The sequence below is a fragment of the Platalea leucorodia genome, assembly GCF_965183815.1.
Source record: "Platalea leucorodia genome assembly, chromosome: 8".
In the NCBI taxonomy this organism is placed as follows: Eukaryota; Metazoa; Chordata; class Aves; order Pelecaniformes; family Threskiornithidae; genus Platalea; species Platalea leucorodia.
The window spans coordinates 34326550-34348661 of NC_138830.1; the positions used below are offsets into that span (position 1 = coordinate 34326550).

The 22112-nt window shown below is 56.4% G+C and overlaps 2 protein-coding genes across 4 annotated transcripts; one reads left to right on the forward strand and one right to left on the reverse strand.

Annotated features, from left to right (window-relative positions):
- ENKD1 (enkurin domain containing 1) lies at positions 1 to 14299 on the forward strand. Of its 3 annotated transcripts, none has more exons than XM_082319617.1 (10): positions 1 to 133; positions 623 to 754; positions 4593 to 4700; positions 4786 to 4910; positions 5208 to 5432; positions 6702 to 6874; positions 10353 to 10514; positions 11717 to 11886; positions 12788 to 12924; positions 13437 to 14298. In XM_082319617.1, the coding sequence occupies exons 4-10, from the start codon at positions 4826 to 4828 to the stop codon at positions 13595 to 13597; spliced, it is 1113 nt and encodes a 370-aa protein (XP_082175743.1). In that variant the 5' UTR covers positions 1 to 133; positions 623 to 754; positions 4593 to 4700; positions 4786 to 4825; the 3' UTR covers positions 13598 to 14298. The 3 variants fall into 3 exon arrangements, with proteins under 3 accessions (XP_082175743.1, XP_082175744.1, XP_082175745.1); XM_082319618.1 differs by having other exon boundaries at positions 628 to 754; XM_082319619.1 differs by lacking the exon at positions 4593 to 4700 and having other exon boundaries at positions 13437 to 14299.
- Positions 14300 to 16898: 2599 nt separating this feature from the next.
- Positions 16899 to 22112, reverse strand: PARD6A (par-6 family cell polarity regulator alpha; the record flags this gene model as incomplete). The annotated part of the gene is given in 4 exon segments (XM_082319223.1): positions 16899 to 17686; positions 20395 to 20617; positions 21923 to 22006; positions 22008 to 22112. Coding segments are annotated over 4 exon segments (1200 nt in total).

The window sequence follows — 22112 nt, forward strand, 5'->3', positions numbered from 1 at the left end:
CTTCGCCTCCCGGCGGGCGGACCCAGTCCAGGCCCGGGCCGCGGCCTCCTCGGCCCGGCGTTGGGCCCGGCCCGCCCGTCCCCAGCCCCTCGCCCGGGCCGCAGCCGGGAGAGCTTCTCTGCGGCCTCCCTGGGTGAGTCCTCTCGGGGGCAGCCGGAGAGATCCCTCACGGGCCCCAGTGCCCCGGCCCGGGGGTTGTCCCTGGGCTGTCCGCCGGGCAGCGGGGCACGGGGACGGCAGAGGCCGGGGACGGGGGGGGGGAGCCGGGCTGGGAAACGCCGGAACAGGGGCCCGGGGGGCCGCCATGCCCCTCCCGAGGGCGGCAGGGACGAAGTGCAGGCCTGGCGCCAGCCGGCAGCCCCGGGGAAGGGCCGCTGCCCCCGCTGGGTGAAGCGTTGCGGGGCTCCTGCCCAGCCTCTGCCGGCGGCCTCAGGCTTGGCGGGCAGACCGGCTCCGACACCCCCGAGTCTGCCTTCCTGGCTGTGCCTCCCACCCCTCCCCAGGCAGATGGGGAACAAAAGGAGCCAAGAAGGGTTTTTCAGGGGTATCCGGTGTTGTTCAGTGGGGTCTTGGGTCTCAGCACATGCCCCAGAACAGGCTTTGCATTGATTTCCCACGACAGGACAGCCAAGGGAGACTGTAGACGGCGACACACAGCTCCAGTCTTCATCGCTGGACCCAGTGTTGCACCTCAGGTCCTGTGAACTCGGCACGTGGCTCGTCCTTGCATCGCAGAGGAATCCCATGCGTTAAGGTGGGGCCTCTCTTGTGTCGCCCTCCCTTGCTCTCCTGAGAGAGGACTTGGCTGCAGCTCTGCAATACCCACATCAGTCTCTGCCCACCTTCCAGTGCCGAGCACAGCCCTCATTCGCCTCCTGCTCGAGGCTGCTGCTGCAGGATAAGTGTTTGACTCCCTGAGCAGAGTGTGCAAGCTGGCTTTGTTCCTGAAGGGCTGTTGGTGGACACGTGCCCAGATCCTAGAGAACAGATGTCCCATGTACAAACAACAGTACCGCCGTACCTGGCCATCTTTGTTTTTAGAGAGACAAAAGAGAAAATGGGTCTTGGAGACTGGCAGGGGGGAAGAGCTGGTGGTACCTGAGAGAACCTGCATGGGGAATAGTATTAAAAGGAGAATATTAATCTCTCCCATTGCAGTCTGCAGAGGGTAGGAAGGGAAAAACATAGGCATGAACTAACATCACTGGGTGGGTTCACAGCACGTCGACCTCATTTTCTGACCCCCCCATTCTGCAGGAGGTATGGCCCCAGATCTGTGTGCCCCCCTGTTTTGGTGCAGCCCTGGGGCACGGATGTTATCCTGGTGCTACTTTCCATTTCAGCTAAAACTGCTGAGGGAGGAAGCAAACAGCCAAGACCAGCTGAACAGAGATTAGCCCTTTGATTTGCTGCAGATGACTTGCTCTGCTTATCACAGCTTATCACAGCTGTGGGATTTTTTTTTCCCAAGCTTTTTGCAGAGCTTGACTCATAAAGGCATGAAGCTGATCTGGCTTCATCTCTGTGTGTGGTAGCGGCTTCCTGGCCAGGGACCCAGGCACAGTGAAAACGTGATCTGTGAAGAAGAGGGAGTGCTTCAGAGTCAGATTCAACAGGTTCAGGGCTGTGAAAAACACCTGCCAAAGCCTTGTCCGTTCTCATGTTTTGTAGTTTCCTTAACTACAATGCCAAAAACAAGCCACGAAAGGAAGCTGTGGTTCATACGGGCTCTGAAAGATCTCAGTTTACCAGGGGCATAAGTAGCATTTTTACCACTTGGTAAGCTGGGGCAAAGGGCACAAAGAGTTGAATTAATGGTTCTTAAAATTGCAGGGACGCTCTTCTGGGAGAGGTAGGGCTGGAGCCTGCATTGCTGGAGTGCCAGGCCAGGATTAAGCTGTGGTCCTGGCGAGGAAGTGAGCAGCCAGCCAGGCTCAGACTGGGTGAATAAGCAATGCTAAAGTTGTTGGGTTACTCTGGCAACTGCCTTGCTCCTCTTTGTAGCTGTGCTGATTTCAGGTGAGCAGGGAACAGGGTTGGTGCAGCCCTGTGGCTAGGAGCAGCGTCAATGCTTCCCTAGTGAGTTCTGCAGTCTGGCGGGGGGATTAAGAAGAGAGAGGAGTTGCACACATATATATCTGTTAACCTGGACTTAACCAGACGCATTTGCAGAGTGCCTGCATCTCATAGCCTGAGAATACTCTAAATAGTGTCTTTCTGGTGGCAACAGGTCAGGCACTGTATTCTTGATGTTTAGGTTTCTAACATGGTGATAGAAAAGATGCTTTCCTGGGTGCAAATTAGACGGTGTGGCTGAGCCAGTGATCGGGTCACTGCTGAAAAGGGCTGGCCCTGTTCCCTCTTCCTCCCTTCTCTGCATTCATAAGCATGTGCTCCTGCTGTGTTTCCTTTGCGCTTGCTCCAGTGCTTCTCTGATCCCCCCATGGAGGTAACAGCCAGGTTGCTTTTGGACAGAAGGTTAAACGGGCAGAAAACTAACCCAGCAAAAGAAGTGACTTGTTTCGTGCAGGGATAGTGAGTTGAATTGGCTCAGCACAGGACCGTTTGTGCTACAGAGCTGTCACAAGAGATGAAGCAGAAGGATGGGAGTGGCAGTGGAGAAGGTCCCTTTTGGCAGAAGTGAGCCATGAAGTTCTCTCGTTTCTGTCCCCCAAATACGCTCACAGTCGGCAGGAGCAGAGCAGCAGCTTGGGAAATCTGTACTGATCAGTGGTAACTGAGGCTTGGCTGCTTCTTCTCAGGGCTGGGAGATGGATGCTAGGGGCTTGTGTCCCACGTAGTTGAGTTTGCTGGAGGTACCTAGATAGGCAAGACGCTTACTATTGTAATAAGGTTGTCTGATCTTGCAAGATCCCAATCCAGAGGCAATGTGACTTGCAAATCAGGGAGTGGGTGTCATTTGCAAATTCCCTGCAGCAGGGCAGGGTGCTGTTGGGACCTGAAATGTGCCTTGTGTGAAGGTATAAAACGAGCCTTCCATCCCCCGCTTCCCATCAACTTGCCTTTCCTCCTTCAATCCCCCACACTAATTGTCTGCTCTGTTACAGGTCTTGATTTCAGCCTGCCATTTTGCGTGTAAATTACTGGGTTTGAAGGCGAGTTCAGATCAAGATCAGATATGAATTTCAAGGCCAGTAGCTGTTCTGGAGTGATCTCATGGTGAACACTTTTTTTTCTAGAATAAGAGAGCCTGTTCTGGCTTAGTTGGATCCATTATCAAGGAGATTAAATAATACCAAGACAGTGTCCTTTTATCTCAAGCTGAGAGTCTGTGTCTGCTCTTCAGAAATAGCTTTTCCAGAGTAGCTGGGTACAGACTGTACATGCATGCTGGTGTGCAATAGTCAGCATTGCTTACATTGCCTCTGCAGTTGTGTCTGGGAGACGAATAACAGCTTTTTGCTAATGGGTCTCATGTCAACAGGGGTTATTTAGCAAGGAAGACTGCAGTGCATTAGTTGCTATGACTCAGACTCACTCAGCCTTGTACTGATCGTTTACTGGTTTATAAATTAAACTGCAGATGCTGCGTCCCATCAGTGCTGGCATGCCAAGGATCCTGAAAGGGGTTCTTCCCGTAGAGTGGTCTCAGAAATCTTTAAATTACTGCCTCGGGAGCCAGGGCATGCAGGTTGTAGCCCCAGCTCTTACAGCAATGACGCCAGCCAAGCTGCCCTGGCGCCTGTCAAAATCATGGTGTGACTCTGATGAGGTATCGAGGCTGTCGTGTCATCTGTCAAAAGCTCACCAGGAGTCTGTGCCTGTTGGTGTGACATCCTGCATCCTCATTTTCTGAGTGGGGAGCAAGTCCCTCAAGTTTCTTCTAGGCAATAAAATGCTGTCCACGAGATCTTGGTGAGCATCATGGGGAAATAGATGCTGGCTGCTCCTGTGCTGGCAGGATCTGTGCTCCTCCTGTGATGGGGAGGAGAGAGGCAGCAGGGACTGGTGTGGGCCAGAGCAGGGATTTGTGGATCTGCGCTGGTCCCTGTTGATCTGCATTGAAAATTTATTTAGAAATGAAAAAGATGTTTTTCTAAACAGGTAACTCTGTTTTCCCTGAGACCTGGGAGACCAGCTGGGCTCTTTTCATCTCAGAACTCTTCCCCAGAAGTTCAACGTCTTGGCCCTACATGGTCCTGGAGTGAAGTTTTCTGTCTCGGGTCCTTTTGAGGTTCAGTCCCAGCCTGCTCAAGGGTGGTGATGGCACTGGTGTGTCTCTTGCAGAGGATACAGCAGAAGGCTTTACCTGTGTGGGCCACGGGCTTCAGCTTGCTTTGCATAGGTTGTGTTTGAACCACAGGAACTATTTAGAAAGAGCCCAAAGTGCAAGATAATTCAAAGCTAAGGCTAAAATGTGTCAGATGATGTCCAGCTACCTTGTGTTTCCTATTCACTAAAGGCACGCAGGGCGGTTATAGCAGCTCAGCTCCTGCTTGCATGTCTGCATTAAATGTTCCCATATGGGAGAGCAAAACCAGGAAGGATTTTCTGTACTGAAGATACCGGTATTACAGCAACCATGGGCATTTTGGATTCAATGCTGGTAAAAATGCTGATTATCCCCACAGCAGGGACAGTGCTGCGTGATCCCTTGCCTGACCTGCATGGAGTCCAATTTGGGGTGATTTCCTACCTGCAAGTCATCTCTGTACCTGTGTGTGATCTCTCTAATGAAGGTCAGAAGTTCATCTAAATAAATAAATAAATAAATAAATGTACCTTTTCAGTGGCTCAGTGAGCCCTGTTCTTTTCTGTTCTCAGTGGTGGCTGGTTTCTGTGGTGGAGGCAGAGTGACGACAGGATGTGTGAAGGACCATCCAGGATTTCTGGACCCATTCCTCCAGACCCTATGCTCTTTCCAAACTATTACAAACGCCCCTTCTCAGGTGAGTCCTTGATGCTTGTTACAGATGTGCGGTTTTGTACTTTGGCATGATGCCACTTGTCCATTTGATGTCCTTATTCTTTGGCGTCCTCAACAGTCTCCACTCACACTGGTGCAGGTGCTTCTGCTGCCTCATGGATGGTGATCCTAAAGGTGGTCTGTACTGCTGGTGGAAAGATGGGAAAGCCTAAGGTAGAGGTGGAGGGGGGGTCTTCAGCATTGTCTGTAGGCTGTGGATGAAGAAAACCACGAGGGGAGATCGCTTCCTGATAATCTCCTCCTCTTTCTTTCTCTGTAGCTCGAGGGAGGCTGGAAGGGAATGCTCAGAAGCTGGATTTTACCTCTGCCCCCCTGGACCCAGTTCCCATCCCATACCCCGCTTTGGGCAGTGCCCGCCAGGTCCAGCCAGCCCCTCGCATTCGCCCCAGCGGAAAGGACTTTTTGGAGAAGGGGCAGAAGGGGACGCTCAGTCTCTTACTGCAGCTCGAAGGGATCTCCCTTGACGGGGGGCTGCCAGTCAAGAGTAAGTACAGCTCAGTCGCTGCTGGCCTGAGTTGCATCTGGGGCCAGGGATGAAGCATCAGGGATTTGGGTGGATTCCTCGGCTCTGCTGCCTGGGGAGATCTTGAGCTTTGCAGGGCTGTTTGCCCCATCTCGTCTGTTTGGCCTGGCAGTGGTGTCCCTGGGCCATCACCCGTGCTGGAGTCGGAGCTGCTGCGGCCTCCCTAACTCCACTCCAGCCCAGGTCTGCAGTGGGAAGAGACACTGTAAAAAAAATGCTGTTTAATTTGGACTTGAGGAACTCGTTGTGGGTGAGAGACTATTGAGAGATGCTGGAAATAAATCAAGCCCTTCTAGTTTGCTGCCTCTGAATATAACCAGTATCTTTATAGTGAACTTAAATAGGATCCAGTGAAATCTTAATGTATAAAGGTTGTTTAACCTGGGGAAATCCTTGTTACAGAAGCCAGGCAGGATTTGGGAAGGCTGTCTGTAGATGTAGATACTGAGAACATCTTTGCGGAAGATGTTCCCTTCTTCAGGGATGTCACCCAGAGTACATTCAGAGGTCCAGGAAGGAGATAAGGCTGAGCACTGGGTGTCACTTCATGTGGTGGCGTTGTCCCTAGCCCTGCCTAGTGCCAGCATGGTGGCTGCTACAACTGCTGTGCCAAAGCAGGAGAGGAATGGAAATGGTCTGGTTGCGTCAGCTGAGATCTTCCCTGTCTTGGGGAGCCAAAGGAAGGATAATTTTTGATTCAAAACCAAAGAATATGCTCCATAGTCTTGATTATGTCCACCTGAATGTGGGACAGTGGCTGACGCTGAGCCTGAAACCAGGAACAGCACAGGTTGAAGGCTCTGCAGCTGCCATTAGCCAGCCCACTCTTCACTTCAGAAACACCATGGCGTGCTGAACTGGGAATTGACCTTGCTCTCGAGAGGGTGCGGGCATGGCTTGTCTAGCATAGCCCAAAATGGGACAAGTAAGCCACACTCCCTCAGAGCAGGGGAGTCTGTGAACACCAGTAATGTGCACAGACCTGTGCTGACGGTCATCTGGGCACTGTGGGATCCTCTGGCAGAAAAGGGTCAGTCCAGGAGTGTACATCTAGCATGGGAAAAATGCACAGATTGCCTAGTCTGCAGGAGAGGGGAGAGCTTGATATTTCTATGGGCAGTTGGACCAGCTTTGGAGACAGAGCTGTGGGCTCTCGTGCCAGTGCTCCAAGAGCCTGCATCCCTTGGCAGTGTCTAAGGGGTGAAGGCTGTGTCTCTCCTTGCTGTGCAGGGAAAGAGTCCAAGGACCATGAGAAGGAAAATGTGAGGCGAATAAAGGAGATTCAGAAGAAGTGCAAAGAGAAGGAGCAAGCCCAAGAGCATAGCCAGCCCAAGCCTGTGAAAGCTCTGTGGAAATCCCAGAAATATGAAAACGTGGAGTCAAAGGTGAAGGCCAAACTGCAGGTTGGTACCCACTGAGCTCTTGAACTCTCCTGGCCTGGGATGCAGTTCAGCCATGAAGCTCTGTGGGACGGTGGAGATGACGGAGTCCCAGAACCTACAGGTCTGGGGGCAACTCGGTGCTGAAGCACAGTGGACAGATGTGACAGTGGGGCTGTATGCTGAGCGAGAACATTTGGCTTGGGTCTGGAGAGTGATTGCTGTAATAATCTCCATCCTGTCTGGCCATGTAGACCCCTCATGCAGGGGAAGCTAAGAGGAAAATCTCATCACATCCTCTGCCTGGAGCTCCTACTTGGCCCTTTGGTCATTAGGGATCTAAAGGTGGTTCCTGGGGGTTGCAGAGCAGCCTTTGCAGCTGTATTCCCTGTCTAGAGGAGCATCCAGCTGGCTTTGCAGCTTCCCAGTGTTTGGGGCAATGCTAGTCTGAGGTTTGTGCCAAAAGGCTGTGGTATTCTGCGCCATGGATCATTGTCCTCAGAGGTAGGTCTTCAGGCTGCATCAAACCTTGGTCCAACACTTACCACCCTGTGGACCCACAGTGGGCCATATATCTCCAGATTCTTCTCTGAGCGATTGTCCTGGTGAATAACCACTGCACATTGGGGGCACACAGACATCTCCAGGCAATCAAGATGGAGGCCTTGTAGCTCCAGCACAACCTGCAAGGGTGTATGTACCTCCTGTCCTCTGTACACATGCTTGTGGGAGAAGGAATGCGGGGCCGTGCCTTGTTTCCTCAGGCTTTCTTCACTGCTGAAACGAGCAGGTGTCTGGCTTTGTGAAGGTTTTGGGTTGCTTTTGGCTACTTTCTTTTTCTTTCTCTGGATAATTTTTTCTCCTCTGGTGGGTTTCTTGTGTTTAAATGGTGCCTCTGTTGGAGGGCTTTGAAAAATGCACCAAAGCAGTTGCCTTGGTGTAAGTGTACTTGTTTGTGCAGAAAGTAAAGTTAAGGCCCACCGGGAGAGGGAAGGAGAGTTCCATCACTATCTTTGGGTGGATCCACTGTCATCAGTTTGGATCTGGAAGACCCCTGTCACCCAGGTGACCTCTGTGTTTGGTTGGCCTCTTCCTTCATCCAGAAGTAGGCACTGCAGCTCCTATGTGGTTCCTACCACATGGTGGGTTGTGCTTACCCTCATCATAGTGACCTCCTGGAGGAGAGGCCTTGGGGCTCCCTTCCAGCTCAGCCTCGCATGGGAGAAGCTCCCCGAGGGAGGGGAAGTGCAGGGCTGCTGCCTTGGCTGGTAAGCCGCTGGCTCTCTGGGGTAGCCTTGAACTGTTGGATCCTGCATTCCCATTGGCCTCAGGATTGTTGGCTGCCAGGAGAGGGCTTTGTCCTTCTGTGAGTCCCTGGTAGCCTTCATGGTCTCTGTCTCTTTTCTGTCATTGCAGCCAACCAGGCTGTGTGGACAGGAGCGATGCAGCAAGCTGCTGCTTGTGCAGACGGTGGGTGCAAGCTGGGTGACACCTCGAGCACTGCCACTTACACAAGCCTTCTCTTGGTGCTCCCTTCCTGAGTTGGAGCCTTCAAGTTCCTCCTCATCTCTGTATTGCTTCCCTCTGGTCTGTGGCCCTTGGGCCAACTTTTGACACTAAAATTATGTGTGGAGATAACAACTGCAAAAATTGGCAAGATGATTTCTAAGCCAGTGGTTCCAAATGCTGTGTCCCTTCTTCCCAGTGTGCCACCAACCTCTCTGATGTCCGTGACCCTTCCACACATGGGAACAAACCCACATGTGCTTTAGGAACACAAGCCTACGCTCTTATTTGACAAATCCTCTGGGTTAGAGGAAGATTGAGATAATTTCTTCTTTTGTTTTGGGGAAAGGGGGTGGTCTCTGTGCAGGCAGTTTCTGCGTGGTGCGTTACTTGTGCTCTGTGGATTCCTCCAGAGAGAGGTGGCAGGAGGCCCTGGTGCTGACTCACATTGCTTTAACTGTTGCTGTGGCTCTCCTAGAGCTGGGATGTTCCCTATGAAGGATCTCCATCTTCTGTGGAGCTGCTGCTTAGAGTTCAAGTTGATTCTGTTAGGTCTTGATGTCTAATGCGGAGTTTCTTTTCTCTTGTATGTCCCCGAGGCGGTTAATTGTAGCAGCTGCCTTGAAAAGGGCTCTGACAGTCTCAGTGCTCCTATGGAGGAAGATGGGGGGTGCTGCACTCTGCTAGCATGCTCCTAAGATCACAGACTTAATTGACTTCTAACCAACTGCACTAGGTAAAGGCACTTCTTATTAACCTACCGGAGAGATCTGTGTCTCCTGGCTCCTGTTGAAAAAAGACTGATCATCTTTGGAGCATGATCAATCTAGGCAGTGTGGAGGGCATCGCATACCCTGGTCCTTAGACCAAAATTACTGGTGTTACTGTCCTATCCTACCTTCAGTCTTCAGGTCTGCCAAGCTAAATGGGCCAGGCAACAAGGAATATGCCTCAAGGGGACTACACTTCAGTTGAGAGAGCAGCCGAGACCTTGGGTACCTGTAAAGATCTGGAGGCTCTGCTCTACAGTTCCTGTTACTTCCAAGAGCAGAGCATTGCACTGGTTCTATTTGTTGTCAGGTCACCCGCTTGCCACAGCGTCCTTCCAATTTTCAGGGTTTGTTTGGGGACTGCCTCAGACAGTCTGTTGCAGACTGCCTGTTAGACATCAAGCAGTGTTGCCTTATGCCAACACTAACCACAGCCTTTGAAGATGCCTCCTGGATGCAATTCCACCCTCCCAAAACTACCAGACTCCCTCACACTCTGCTCCTCTTTCTGTCTAGAATAGGATAACCACAGATTTGGGGTGCTGACCAGAACAGCACTTGGGAATAGCATCTAATTTATGTCAGCTTCTTGCCTACCTGTGCCATTTAATTAAAGCTTTCTGTAGCAGGCCTCTGCAGCATGCTCTGGATTTATGGAGGTGGGATGGCTTCTTCTGGGAGTTAACATTCTCTAGTGTTGCCAACAAGGGAGACTGGCACGTGTCTCTCGACTTTCGGCATGCTTACTCCATGCTGTCATTTGCCCTTTTCACAGGAAGATTTCTGCTTTTTAAGGAGTCATGATCATTGTCAGTTTGGACTGTCCATCCATTTAAATTGTCCCTAGGTCTGGTAGGTATCTGCTGGGTTATCTGGTGTTGCTCTCCTTTCATGCCTGCCAGATTAGTCAGTAAACAGGGACTCTCCAGTCAATGCTACGCATGCATTTGATCCAAATGCATGTTTCTGCAGATTTTTCCCCCTTTTTTAGTGTTTCTTTACAAAGTTCAGTTGCCAGGTCTGGATTTGTTGCCGTAGGCAGTGTTTGGCCTTTGCTGGCTGTGTACAGATTGCGTTCCCCCAAGAACTTCTCCCAAGTCATGGCAGAAAGAGCGTGCTGTCATCTGCCTGCTGGAAACTTGTGGTTGACCACCCAGACTTTGTTGGGTGGGTTTCTCTTTGCTCCAGCTTCCCTCTGCTAGTGTGTGCTTTCTCACCTTTCCCAGGAGAGCTCCCCACCCCCAAATCCAGAGGCTCTGAAATTCTTGAGGGCATATTCTCGCTGTGGCCCTGGAATCAAGCCATGCAGACCACTCTCCACAAGGCCTGCCAGGATGAAAGCAGGGGCAGACACAGAGGCTCCAGAGGCACTGGGTGCTGAAACCAAGGTAAGCTGCACACTAACTGCATGCTCCCAGGGGTTTCTGGCACTTAACCGTTGCTCCTGCTTTGAACTCTTCATGTGTTTTTCTAAAGCATCGGGTCAGACGTGCTACGTGAACAGGGAGATCTGTAAATACTATTCCTGGCTGAAGGAAAGGAACAGGGCCTTGGTCACTGGGGTGGTGAAATGGGCGTTCAAGGATTGCTAATACTACGCTCTGGCTTCATCCTTGCTCATAGTTAAAGAGATTGTGAAGTTCCCTTTGAAAATCCCACATCCTTGCTGTAGAAGTGCCAGGGATCTCAAATCTGCTCTTCCTAGGGCTTTGCAGGAGATCTAGGGGATTTGGAGACTGCTCCCACCTTAATCAATGGAACTGTCACTTCTGGACGTTAGATAAAAATTTGGGAAATGGGTGTGCTTTTTAGTAAGGAGAGTTAAATCTGTATTAACAATTAAACCTTTCAGGTAGTCTTGTCTGGGAGGTCCTAAACTGCTATGTGACTCATGTCTTCTTTCCTTGGCTAGCATGTGGCTGTTGGTTTGTCGGTTCCCAAATCCCATGGAGTGACTTAACTTAAACAGGACATAAACTCCTAAGGAGGAAAACCAAGAAAAGAAAACTTTAAACTCAAACCCAGCAACCTTCTCCCCTGTATTGACCATCAGAGGAGCTGTGATACAGAGTGCTGTCTCTGGGGGAATGCCCCCAAGGACTAGCTAAGTTCCTGGTCTGCCAGGGTCTCTGCTGCATTTACTGGTCTGGCAAGGGCCTGACCAGTTTTTCCCCCAACCTTCTACCTGCTCTAGTGGGCTCAAAACACAGCAGTAGGAGCCACGTGGACTATGTCAAGTCTGGTTCTTCCTGTCTTTCTGGCTTTGAGGGCATGGGGTCAGCTTGGGGACCTCAAAAAGATGGGGTTTAGGTTTTCCCTGGCTTTTGGTGCCAGGCAAACCATGGCACCCCAGGGGTTTCTGGCACTTACTCTGGCACTGGTTTCTTCTCAAAACATGGCCATAGTTCCTGCCTGTCTCTCTGGCTCCTGAGATGGGATGGGCTGACGGTATGCCCGTCCTGTTGTCGTACACCTGCAATTCTGCATCTTGTGTGGGTGCCTCTTTGCTTTGTCCCTTGTGGGGACAAGGGCAGCTGCCTGTGTGCGTATGCTGAGAAAGCCCCTGCTGCCTCCCTCTCTCTTCTTCCAGATCCAGGTGGAGGGCAAGAGCATTGACTTCGTTAAGCACAATGCCCGCAATGCCAAGTGGGCCCCACTGCGGCGCTCCCAGTCCCTGCAGGCACTGGCCGAGCTGCTGGAACAGAAGCACCGGGAGCAGGAGGAGTATAACGCCAAGCAAAAGGGCCACGTCCCCCAGTAGTACGTATGCCTGTCTGGTCCACAAGACTTTCTGTAACAAGCCCACTTCCCTTCACCACGTCCCCCAGTTTCTGCATAGAAAGACAGGGGGCTGGGGACAGAGGCACTCTTGCCATATGCAAGCAGTGCAATTTACTGTGGCCCAGGGAATAAATGCAGTCCCTCCTGGTTTCTTGACTTAATGAGGATCCCATGGCCAGTGTGACTGGGGTCAGAAAGAATTTTGTCTCCTCCTCCCTTGCTTGCTGTCGTACAATGAGGCTGACATGGGGTTGCGCCGTGTAGTCTGAGAAATGTGCTCCTGCCCTTTCATAAGCCTTGTTCCCCATGACATAGCTTCAGTATTAAAAGGTCTGGTGTTGGAGGGGCAGATAGCTTGCACTGCCTCGCAAGCGTACATCCTGCCTTGGACCTGGAGTCTGAGGAACATCCAACTATTGACTTGTATTTGGGGGTTCTGAGTGAAAACAGTTCCTGGGTGACCCTGTCCTAGGACTGACCATGGTGTCAGTCCTTTGGCTCTCTGCTGTGCCTGCTGTTCTCTGCCAGCACTCCTGGCTGTGAGCCACTTTGTCCAACCTCATTCCGTCACTAGCCTACACATGGTTTTGAGAGGACTCAGTGGCCTGGGCCAGAAGCAAGGAGCAGAAGCCCTTGTCTCCGAGGAGCTCATGTCAGCCTCAGTTCATCTCTTCCAGCAGGCCTTCAGTGCATGTGGGCTAAACCCTGGCGTATCCCTCCACAGCAAGGGCATGTGCCGGCAGCGTGGGTCTCTGTGGTCATCAGGCAGTGACATGGAGACTAGTGGGGTTTGAAGGTCTCGATTCCTGGCTTCTGCTTGCATCCCTGGGTGACCCCTCCTGCCAGATGTGCTGACACGTGCCTTCATTTGCCTTGCCAGCCTGCTGGAGAGGAAGGAGCTGTGGCGCAGACAGATGGAGGAGCAGCTGCGAAACCTGCCAGATCCTGACACGCCACCTGGTCATACCATGATGCCAGAGGGCCAGCGGCTGGAGACCCTCGGCAATCTGAAGCAAAGTAAGAGGAAAAGAAACAAGGATTCCAGCTCAGAAAAACAGGCAATCCTAGCCAGGATTAGGGAGAAGAGAGTTCGAGAAGAGAGTTCTGGGGCACAGATTCCTGCCACTTGGAGAGTTGCCTGGAATAAGGCATGTAGCTGGGATGTGAGCTGTGTGCGAGCAATCTCCTTCAGGTTGGTGGGACCTGCAGGTTACAGGACTGGCTCTCTGGAGCAGGCTTGTCCAGTGGACCTGATGTTAGGGTTACTATTGGTCTTAAAATGATAGAAAGATTTTGGTTGGGAGGGACCTTCAGAGGTCTCTAGTCCGACCCTTGGTTCTTCAAAGCTGGAGCAGGTCACTCAAGTCCTCATCCAGCTGAGCTCTGAATAGAAGGATGGGTATTCTAAGTCCTTGTTCCAGTGCTGCCATCATTTTCACGACTGAGGATAAGGTCACAGAGTTAGGAAAAGGATGGATTTATTTGCTCTTCCACAACTTTTTTTTTTTTTTTTTTTTTTTCTTTTACAGGCCAGGAGCAGCTGATAAAGGATCTGGTGATGCTGCCAGTGCGTGCAGACACCCTCAGCATGCAGAAGAGGCGGGTAGAGCTGGAGAGGAAGCTCTCCCAGATAGAAGAGGCCATCAAAATTTTCTCGAGGCCCAAGGTCTTCATCAAGCTGGACTCCTGAGCCAGTGGGGCTGGGTGTGTTGTGCTGCTCTGCGTGAATATCTTTCATCACTGGAAAGGGACGATCGTCACTTTGGGAAGGAAGGAGAGGAAGGCAAGTTCAGGACCCTGGGCCCATATACGGTGTCCGATGTGCAGCCGGCATCTCTTGCTCACCCTCCAGTGCTGTCTCTTGCCCAAGGAAAAGGGAGGGAGATGCCCTAATATACTCTACGCTCTGTGGTCTGGAGAACAGTTGTCTCTGTGCTGCTTGACTTCCCAGAGATCAGCTCTCTGCTCTGGATCCATGGCATCACCTCTTATTTTCCCATTTTTTCCCACTTCTAGAAACTGGTAGGAGGTCTCCTGTGCTGCTGCCTGTGGTGTTCCTTGTTTCCCTCTTTCTCCTGAGCTGGACCATGGTCATGGCTCATTCTGGGCACCTGCAGACTTGTCTGCACAAAAACCTCATGCTGTACGTCTGCCATGTGTGCCCCGGACCTGAGCACTGACCCATCCTGCTCACGCAGCCGGCGCCTCTGCGCCCTCTGACCTGCTGGCTGGGCTCAGCAGCTCAAGGACAGCTTGGGGACAACGAAGAGGTGCAGAGCTTCAGTCCTTCCTGCCCAGGGAAGAGCTGGGCTGGCTGCAGGGGGATCTGGCAGATGTCTGGAGAAGCGTTTGTTGTCTGTGGGGCAGGACACTCTCCCATAAAACATTGTTTCCCTCTTTCATTGTGCATCCAGCTCCCGGTGGGCTCAGCAGGGCCTGAGGAGTGCAGAAACCAGCAGCACTGACGTAGTGCAGGCAGGGGGAGAGCTGTGGGTCCTGATCCCACTTTCTGCAGAAGCCCAAAGTGGCCAGGGAGGTTGGGTTTCACAGTGCTGGGACATGGTGGTGGACCTGGAGTGGAGAATGTGCGAAGTGCTGCCAGATCTCAGTCCACAGGCCAGCAGGACAAGGCTGGGCAGATGCCATCGTGGAGGTGAGCTCGCTGCCTCCTTACCTTCAGATGCCACACAGGGACCTTTGCAGGGATCCTGCTGCGTGAAGCATAGAAAGATTTAAGCTAGAAGGGGTCGCTTGTCCAGCTGAATTAGGAAAATCTCCAAGGATGGGGTTGCCACCACCACCTTGCTGGGGCTCTGTCCCCAGGCTGTGCCACCCTCGGGGGAACACTTTTTCCCCTGAAGTCCCATCAAAATTTCTGTTGTTGCAGCTTGTGCCTGTTGCCCCATCTCCTTTCGCTGCACAGGGTGGGAACGCTGTGCACAGTTGCCCGAAGTAGGTGCCTTCTTGCACAGGGTTACTCCATCCCGGGCAGGATTTTGTGGGGTGGGGATGTTGCAGAGCGGTCCAGCCCTGCCTGCAGCACCCAGCACTCTGCGGTGCTCTCAGACATCAGGGGCCAACGCTGCTGCCAAGGGCCAGGGAAGCTTTTAGCACTTGAGGGCTGGAGAAGGTGAGATGCCAACCGGAAAATCACCCCACACTCCCCTGGGGCCGCCCTCAGGGCAAATGCTGCAGCCAGGCTGAGCCGGCTGGATGAGAACAGCGCTGAGAGCACCTGAGGACCGTGGGCACCAGCCCCTGTGTACCTCCCTGCCCTAAACAAGTCTGGACTAACCAGCCTTGCTGTCTGCTTTGCTCTCTTGCCTGTCTGGGCTCCGGCTGTGTGTCATGAGTGTTGCCCCACTCGGGAGCCCCAGGGCTGCCAGCCTCAGCCCTTGCTGCTCTCCCTGCCTGCACCCAGCAGGGCTGGGATGCAGCCCCCCCGCTTCCCTGGGGGGGTGGCTGGCTCTGCCGCCAGCCAGGGTGCACCCTTGTGCCTGCACCCAGCCCAGGGCGCCCAGCATTGCCCTGCGGGAGCCAGGCCAGGGCACCCGGCACCATTTGCTCTCGCTTCCCACGGAGTTTAATCCAAGGACCATAGGAGAGCCCTTGTGCCATGAAGGGTCGGGCACTGCGCCAGTGCCCTCGCTCCCCCTGAGCACCTGCGTCCAGCTTGGGCAAACGAGCTGGAAAAGCACTGCCCTCAGGTGCACCCTACCTGCTGGACCTTGTGCCTGGACTGCTTCGTGAGCAAACGTCGCCAGTGGCCGCAGTGGGTTGGGGCAGAGGTGTTGGTGCTGGTTCCAAAGGTTGATGCTGCAGGAGGTGTGGTGAGAGGGGGCAAAGGCCTCCGGGGACAGCCAGCCACGATCTAGCCCGGCCTGTTCCCAGCCAGGACAGGAGGACATGAGGAGGAGCTGTCACCACTGTGGGTCCAACAGGGCCCAGCAGCACCTTCCCGCTGGGGCGTTGCTCTGTCCCTGTGGGCAGGAAGGTGCTGGTCCGGGGCTGGGCCAGGCCAGCAGAAAAGAAAAGGCCAAAGCCACCATCAGCCCACCACTTCGGTGCTGGGAGTCCCAGGTGAGCAGGAGCGGTGGGTACGGCCCCCCTGAGCTCCGGGCTGGAGGAGGAGGAGGATGGAGCTGTGCCACCCCCAGCAGCGTTTACTGGGGCTGAGTGACAGCCAGGGTGCTGCTGCCAGCCCGGGTGCCACCCAGCTCCCTGCAGATGTCACCGGGGCGTCCCGTGCATAGTGAGGGCACCACAGCAGGGACAAGGTGTGAACTGGGGGGGCCAGGCAAGGCTCATTGTGTCAGGCCACCATGCCAGGCTCGCTGCCCAGAACAGCCTGGACACATGCCGTGGGACAGGGATGTGCAGGGGGAGGGATGTGCCCCAGCATCCCATGGTCAAAGGTGCCACTGCCAGGCGCTGCCTTGCGTGCGCAGGGCTGGGGTCCCTACCCGCTGTCCCCCTCCTCCTGGGGCACCTGCAGAGCTGGTCGTGGGGTTCATGCTGGCCCACGACGGGGCGGGCCACGGCACATGGGATGGGGCAGTGGGGCTGGTGGGGGACATGCCTACCCTGTCCCATGGCACCCGGGCTGTTTGCTGTCCTGGAGGGGGCTGTACCCCGCAGCTGTTGGGGTCTGGCCTCTGCAGTTATGTGAACCAGGGACAAGCGGGGTGCTTTCTAGAAAAGGTTTTACTGTCCATTGCAATATATTAATTGATGATGCATATTTTGACAAAACAATAAAAAACCCCACTTGCTTGGAAGGAGGGGGGTGGGAGGCAAGGGGGCTCGGAGGGGCAGTGCCTGGCGGGAGCAGGTGCCGCAGCAGGGCTCCCAGGGACGTGGGTGGCGGGAGAGGGCAGCAGGCAGCCCCACTCTGCCCCTGCCCGCTGGCCCCGTCATCGCCCCAGTGCCCACTACCAGCCTGGCTGCACAGAAACCCAGCCGGCCACCAAGGGTGGCACGGGACCCCGCGGCTATAGGGTGAGGAGGGTGCCGTCCTCCCGCCCACTGCCCCGGCCGGGGCTGCCGTCGTGGCTGCCAAAGGACTGCAGGGAGCCCCGCGAGCTGTGCGGGGACAGGCTCTGCTGGAGGGGTCCGTCCATGGGGCCCCCATTGGGGCAGCCCCCGGGGATGTAGTGGGGTGCGCTGTCGCTCTCGATGACCAGGTCGCCCTCCTCGTCGCTCTCAGCCGTGCTGTAGTTGCTCAGGTACTGCGAGGCCGGGCTGGGGGTCTGCTGGCTGGGGGTGCTGTCTGTGGACATGCCCGAGCTGCCCGAGGCCTTGCTGCTGCGGATGACGTTGTTGCGCTGGTTGGCTGGCTTAACGGTGATGATGAGGTTGTGGCTATTGGCCACCATCATGTCCGTCACCTGGTCCAGGGACTTGCCAGCCACGTCGATGCCGTTGACCTCCAGGATTTCATCGCTCACCGCCAGCAGCCCCGTGCTCTCAGCCAAGCCGCCCTTCACCAGGCGGGAGATGAAGATGCCGGGCACCTTCTCGACACCCTGCGGGGCCACGCGCACACTGACGCCGTCACGGATGTAGAAGCCCAGTGGCTTATCGGAGCCATGCTTGTGGAGCCGCACGCGGCGGTGGGTCTCGGGCAGGATGTCCACGTCGATGATGGAGGAGATCTGGCGGAAGTCCTGGGGCATGCCGATGAGGAGGTGAGGCTTGGCCCGGTAGTGCGTGGGGCGCAGCAGACCCTTCTTCTTCCGCTGCAAGGAGTTTGAGGCGAAGACGCTGGCATCAGACTCTGCTGTAGGGAGCAAGGAAGGACACGGGTCAGGCACCGCAGCTGCCTGGGGATGCAACCACATGCCCTTGGCCCCAAGCCAGCAGGAGAAGTGCCCTGCTCACGGGTCTCGCCAACTTTTCCTCTCCAGAGCATCACCCCAGCTTTTCCTGCAGCCTGTCTCTGCCAGGCCCATCTCCTGGGATTACCCAGTGTACACGAGGCCAGGATTATTGGGATCGAGGCAGTGATTCAGCCTTAATCACACTTTAAGCCAAACTCTGCAGCTTAACACTACAGCTGCCAGCCCTGATGGCCCAGGAGCCACGGTGGCTGTGCCCCAGTTTGGGTTTGGGGAGAGGGACCCCCCTCTCTGCACGAAGGTGAGGCCAGCCCCGTGAGACAGCACCAGAGTCCCTTGTCCCTGCTGGAGTGGGGCCATCGCTGGCATGGGATGGGGATGGCTGCAGCGGTGTCCTGCAGAGCCCTGCCATCCCCAAGGACAGAGAGTCCCCACCTCCTGGAGACCCATCCCAGGGCTGCAGCATCCCTGGGGCCTTGAACATCCCAAACCATGATTTGTGCCACTATCTCTTATTCCACCACCTGGCACCACTGCACAGGGTTTGACTCCATCCTCCTTGACCCTGCCCTGGGGCTGCTCTGTGGGGCCCAGCTCTGCCAAGTCCCCTCCAGATCGCATCCACCAGGTGCTGGGGAGCATCCCCTGGACCCTCTCTGGTTTCTCCCCATCCCTTTCCACGGGAGAGCCCAGATCTGGATGCTGCATTGCTGGTGTGTTCCCCACGGTGTCCCCCACCAGCACCCAGACCCTGCTCCAGCCGCAGGGGCACTGGGGATGCCCCCAAGCCTGGGGGATGCAGGGTTTCTCCCTAGCTAAGCTAGCCTGCCAGGGCTTGTGGCTTATAAATATCTCCCTGCACACACAGGCTGGTGTATTTTTAGCTTGGGGAAGGGCGGTGGAGGCTTTCCCACAGCTATTTCAGTGCACAGCTCCTCTCAAAGGGGCACGGAGCGGCTGGGCCAGGCAGGTCCAGCACCCCATGAATGAGCCCACCGGTGGCCCTGGCAATGTGCTGGGCTTTCCCCTGCCCTTCCCATGAGCCAAGCCCAGCTAAGGATGGCCAGTGCCACTGTCCCCAGCCAGGCTGCCCTGTGGGGATGGCTTCACCCAAGGGGGTGACGGCACAGAGAGAAACCAAGCTGTGGCCTTTGCTTTTTGACGCCCTGCATCAGGACCAGCTGCCGCAGAGCCCACCGATGGGTGCACACCTACACACACATGTGCGTGCATGGCTCCCCAAGCCCGGTGTGTGAGAGGCACTGCAGCCGCATTCCTCGCCGACCCGGACTGGTTTGACCACAGCCCAGCCCCGGGATGACCTGGATCCATTTTAAATCAGCTGTGACTCACCCCGGGCTCGCTCCTGGCCTCTCCGCATGCCTCCTGCAGCGCTGCCGGCCCCACGGCCCCTCTCCCACAGGCACAGCTGGGTGCTGGCTCTGCCTCCTCACCCTCCTTATCGCGCTTGCCCACGGTGCTGGGGCCACGGCTGCCCACTCTCTGCACCGTGCCAGCTGAGCACAGTCACCCACAGGCCCTCACAGGCTTTTCCCAGCAGCAGACGAGGTGGCTCTGGGAGCAGGAGCAATGCTCCTGTGGAAGCCCCGGCACAACCAGCCCCATGCCAGCTCCCCGTGCCGCAGCCTGGGTCCAGCCGTGCAGTGCTGACAGCCACAGCCCCAGAGCACACCGCAGGCTCTGGCTGCATCCTGCCACCAGCCTGGATCGCTGCTGCAGGCCCCTGTGCCTTGTGGCCCCAGAGGAAATGCGTGTCCAGGCCATCCTGCACCACCCTGATGCAAGAGCCCAGGAAAACTGGCACAGCAGCTGGGGCCGGCCACTGGCATCACCCCTCGCCCAGGGACTTTGTACCACTAACGTGAGCTGGAAATACAGAGTCACTCTGGGCACCATGCTGGGGAAAGTGAGGCTTTTAGATCAGGCTCCAGCGTTGCGCACTGTTGCTTTATGGTGCTACTAAAGAGAAAGCCTCGGTGCTACTAAACGGGGACGGGCTCGTCTCCCCGGTGAAGAGGAGACATACCCAGACTGTTTGTCACCAGGAGGCTTTCATCCTCATTGGGATGCTGCTATCACAGTGATTTCACGCTCCTGTGCAAGGAAGCTGCACTCTGGGAACGCACGACTAAGGTCAGGCTGAGCCCCAGGCAGCCAGGGAGGAGATGAGCCTCCTCCCACCACCAAAAACTCCATGGCACCCCGAGAGCTCTGCCAAAATGATGGCTGCTGCTGCCTCAGGGCAGGGAGCTGGACAGGGCTCCCTGCACAATGCTCACGCGAGTAACGCAGTGTTTTCCGGGAGCCCACACAAGCCCTGCTGGAAAACGCGACTTCAAAGGGGTGAATCGCAAGGATTTGCCTTTGCTCGCCAGGGTACGCGGGGCCAGGCTGGCGTGGGTGTCTTTGCCATGGGGAAGGGCTGCCGGGGAGAGCCCGCGTGGATGCCACAGCCCCAGCGGGGCTCTGGGAGCCTCCCGGTGCCGCCACCTCTGGATCAGTCCCCCATAGTGGTGGCTGCCCAAACGTGGAACCAGTGGTACCACGGGATGTAGCTCATTTCCCTTGACGGGGAGGACAGATCCGGTGCCCTTCTCTGGATCCAGTGCACTTCTCCAGCTCCGCTTACCCTTCTTCTGGATGATGACCCTGAGGAGGGGGTTGGCGGAGGACAGGGCTTTGTGGTAGTTGTCATCATTGTTGATGGGCAGGAGGTCACCGTGGACGTCCGTGTAGCCCAGGAGCACGTCCACCCGTGGGATCTGGTGCACCGTCTGCAGCAGGCGGTAGAAGTCCTGGAAGCTGCCTGCACCAGAGCGCTTCATGGCGAACCGGCGAAATTCGGCATCAAACTGCAGAGGAGGAGGAGGAGGAGGAAGGGGAGGAGGAGAAGAAGAAAGAGGGTGAGGCTGGGCAGGGCTGGCTCTGGCCGGCAGGACTGATGCAGGCAGGGTGCTGTGCAGAGCTGCCCCGGGGCGGGCAGAGCCGGGCACCGCCGGCTCCAGAGCCCCGGCAGCACCAAGGCAAAAACCCAGGCAGCACCTGTCCCAAACGCAAAATAAAACGAGCAGAGCCATTTTCCTGCCCCAACACCGAAGTGACGAGGCAGAGAGGTGCCCTTGCGGTGGAGGAAGGCCCTTCTGGCCATACCACCAGCCACGGTGGGCACCATGCTGCTGGAAGGCCCTTCCCTGCGACACAGGCGCTGCTGTAGCACCTGATGAGCAACAGCGTTAATTATTGCCTCCTTCAGTCATGACAAAGGGGAAGCCAATTAAGAACAGGCTGAGGAACGCTGCGAGGATCACGCTGCCCAAGGGGGATCGGTCTGATCCTGGGGCAGGTGGCGGCCGGCGCACCCTGGGAAGGAGGGCACCGCGCACCCCGCCGGGGGCCCCGGGCAGGCAAGGGCACAGCTGGGTGAGCGCACAGCTGGACAAGGGTGCAGCGGGGGAGCATGCACGTATGGGCGAGCACAGGGCTGGGCGGGTGGGCACAGCTGCGTGAGGGCACACATCTGGGCAAGAGTGCACTGGGTAAGCACACATCTGGATGAGCACACACATCTGGGGGAGACCACGTCTGGGTGAGCGCACAGCCGTGCAAGTGCACACATCTGGGTGCACAGCAGGGGGTTCATCCCTTGGTGGGGGTGCCCGGCCGGGTGATGGCATAGCCGGGGACGTGCGTGCCCTGCTTAGCGGGCACATCTGGGCGAGAGCACATCCGGGCGAGGCGTGCGCCCGGGGTGACCGCGCACCCAGCACGCCCGCACCGGCGGGGCCACGCCGCACAGCGGGGCTGCCAGCACCGCGCACCGGGGCGGGCACGCGTTTGTCGAGCGCTCCCCGGCGACGCTCCCATGGCCGATGCCGGCCGCGCCGAGCGGGCCCGCGGCCCGGCAGAGCCCAGGCTGGCGGGACGCCGCGGCCGCCGGGCCGGGCCGGGCTCGGGGAGGCCCCGGGCAGCGCCGCCGCAGCGCAGCGCAGCGCAGGGGAGCGGAGCGCCCGCACGGCCTGGCTCCCGCGCCGCTCCCCGGTACGCGGTGCCGCCCCACGTGTGCTGCCCGGCGCGGCGGCGGCGGCGCGCCCGGCCGTGACCCGGCGGAACCGGCACCGGCATCACCGGCCCCGGCCCCCGCCCCGGCGGGCGCTTACCTTGCTCTTGACCTCGATGACGGGCTCGGCGGAGCGCGCCGGCGTGCGGTGGTGCTTGGCCATGCTGCGGGCCGGGCCGGGCCGCGCCGGGCCACGGGGCCGCGCCGCCGCCACCGCCGCTCCCGCGGCCACGGGGGATTTTCACCGGCCATGACGTCACCGGCGAGCAGGCCGGGCGCCGCCGCGCCAT

Excerpts from the sequence above, each read along its gene's own strand:
- ENKD1 (XM_082319619.1), top strand. The coding sequence starts at position 4,826 with ATGTGTGAAGGACCATCCAGGATTTCTGGACCCATTCCTCCAGACCCT. Across the intron at positions 5,433-6,701 it reads CGGGGGGCTGCCAGTCAAGA|GGAAAGAGTCCAAGGACCAT; the intron begins GTAAGTACAGCT and ends CTTGCTGTGCAG. Across the intron at positions 6,875-10,352 it reads AGGTGAAGGCCAAACTGCAG|GAGAGCTCCCCACCCCCAAA; the intron begins GTTGGTACCCAC and ends CACCTTTCCCAG.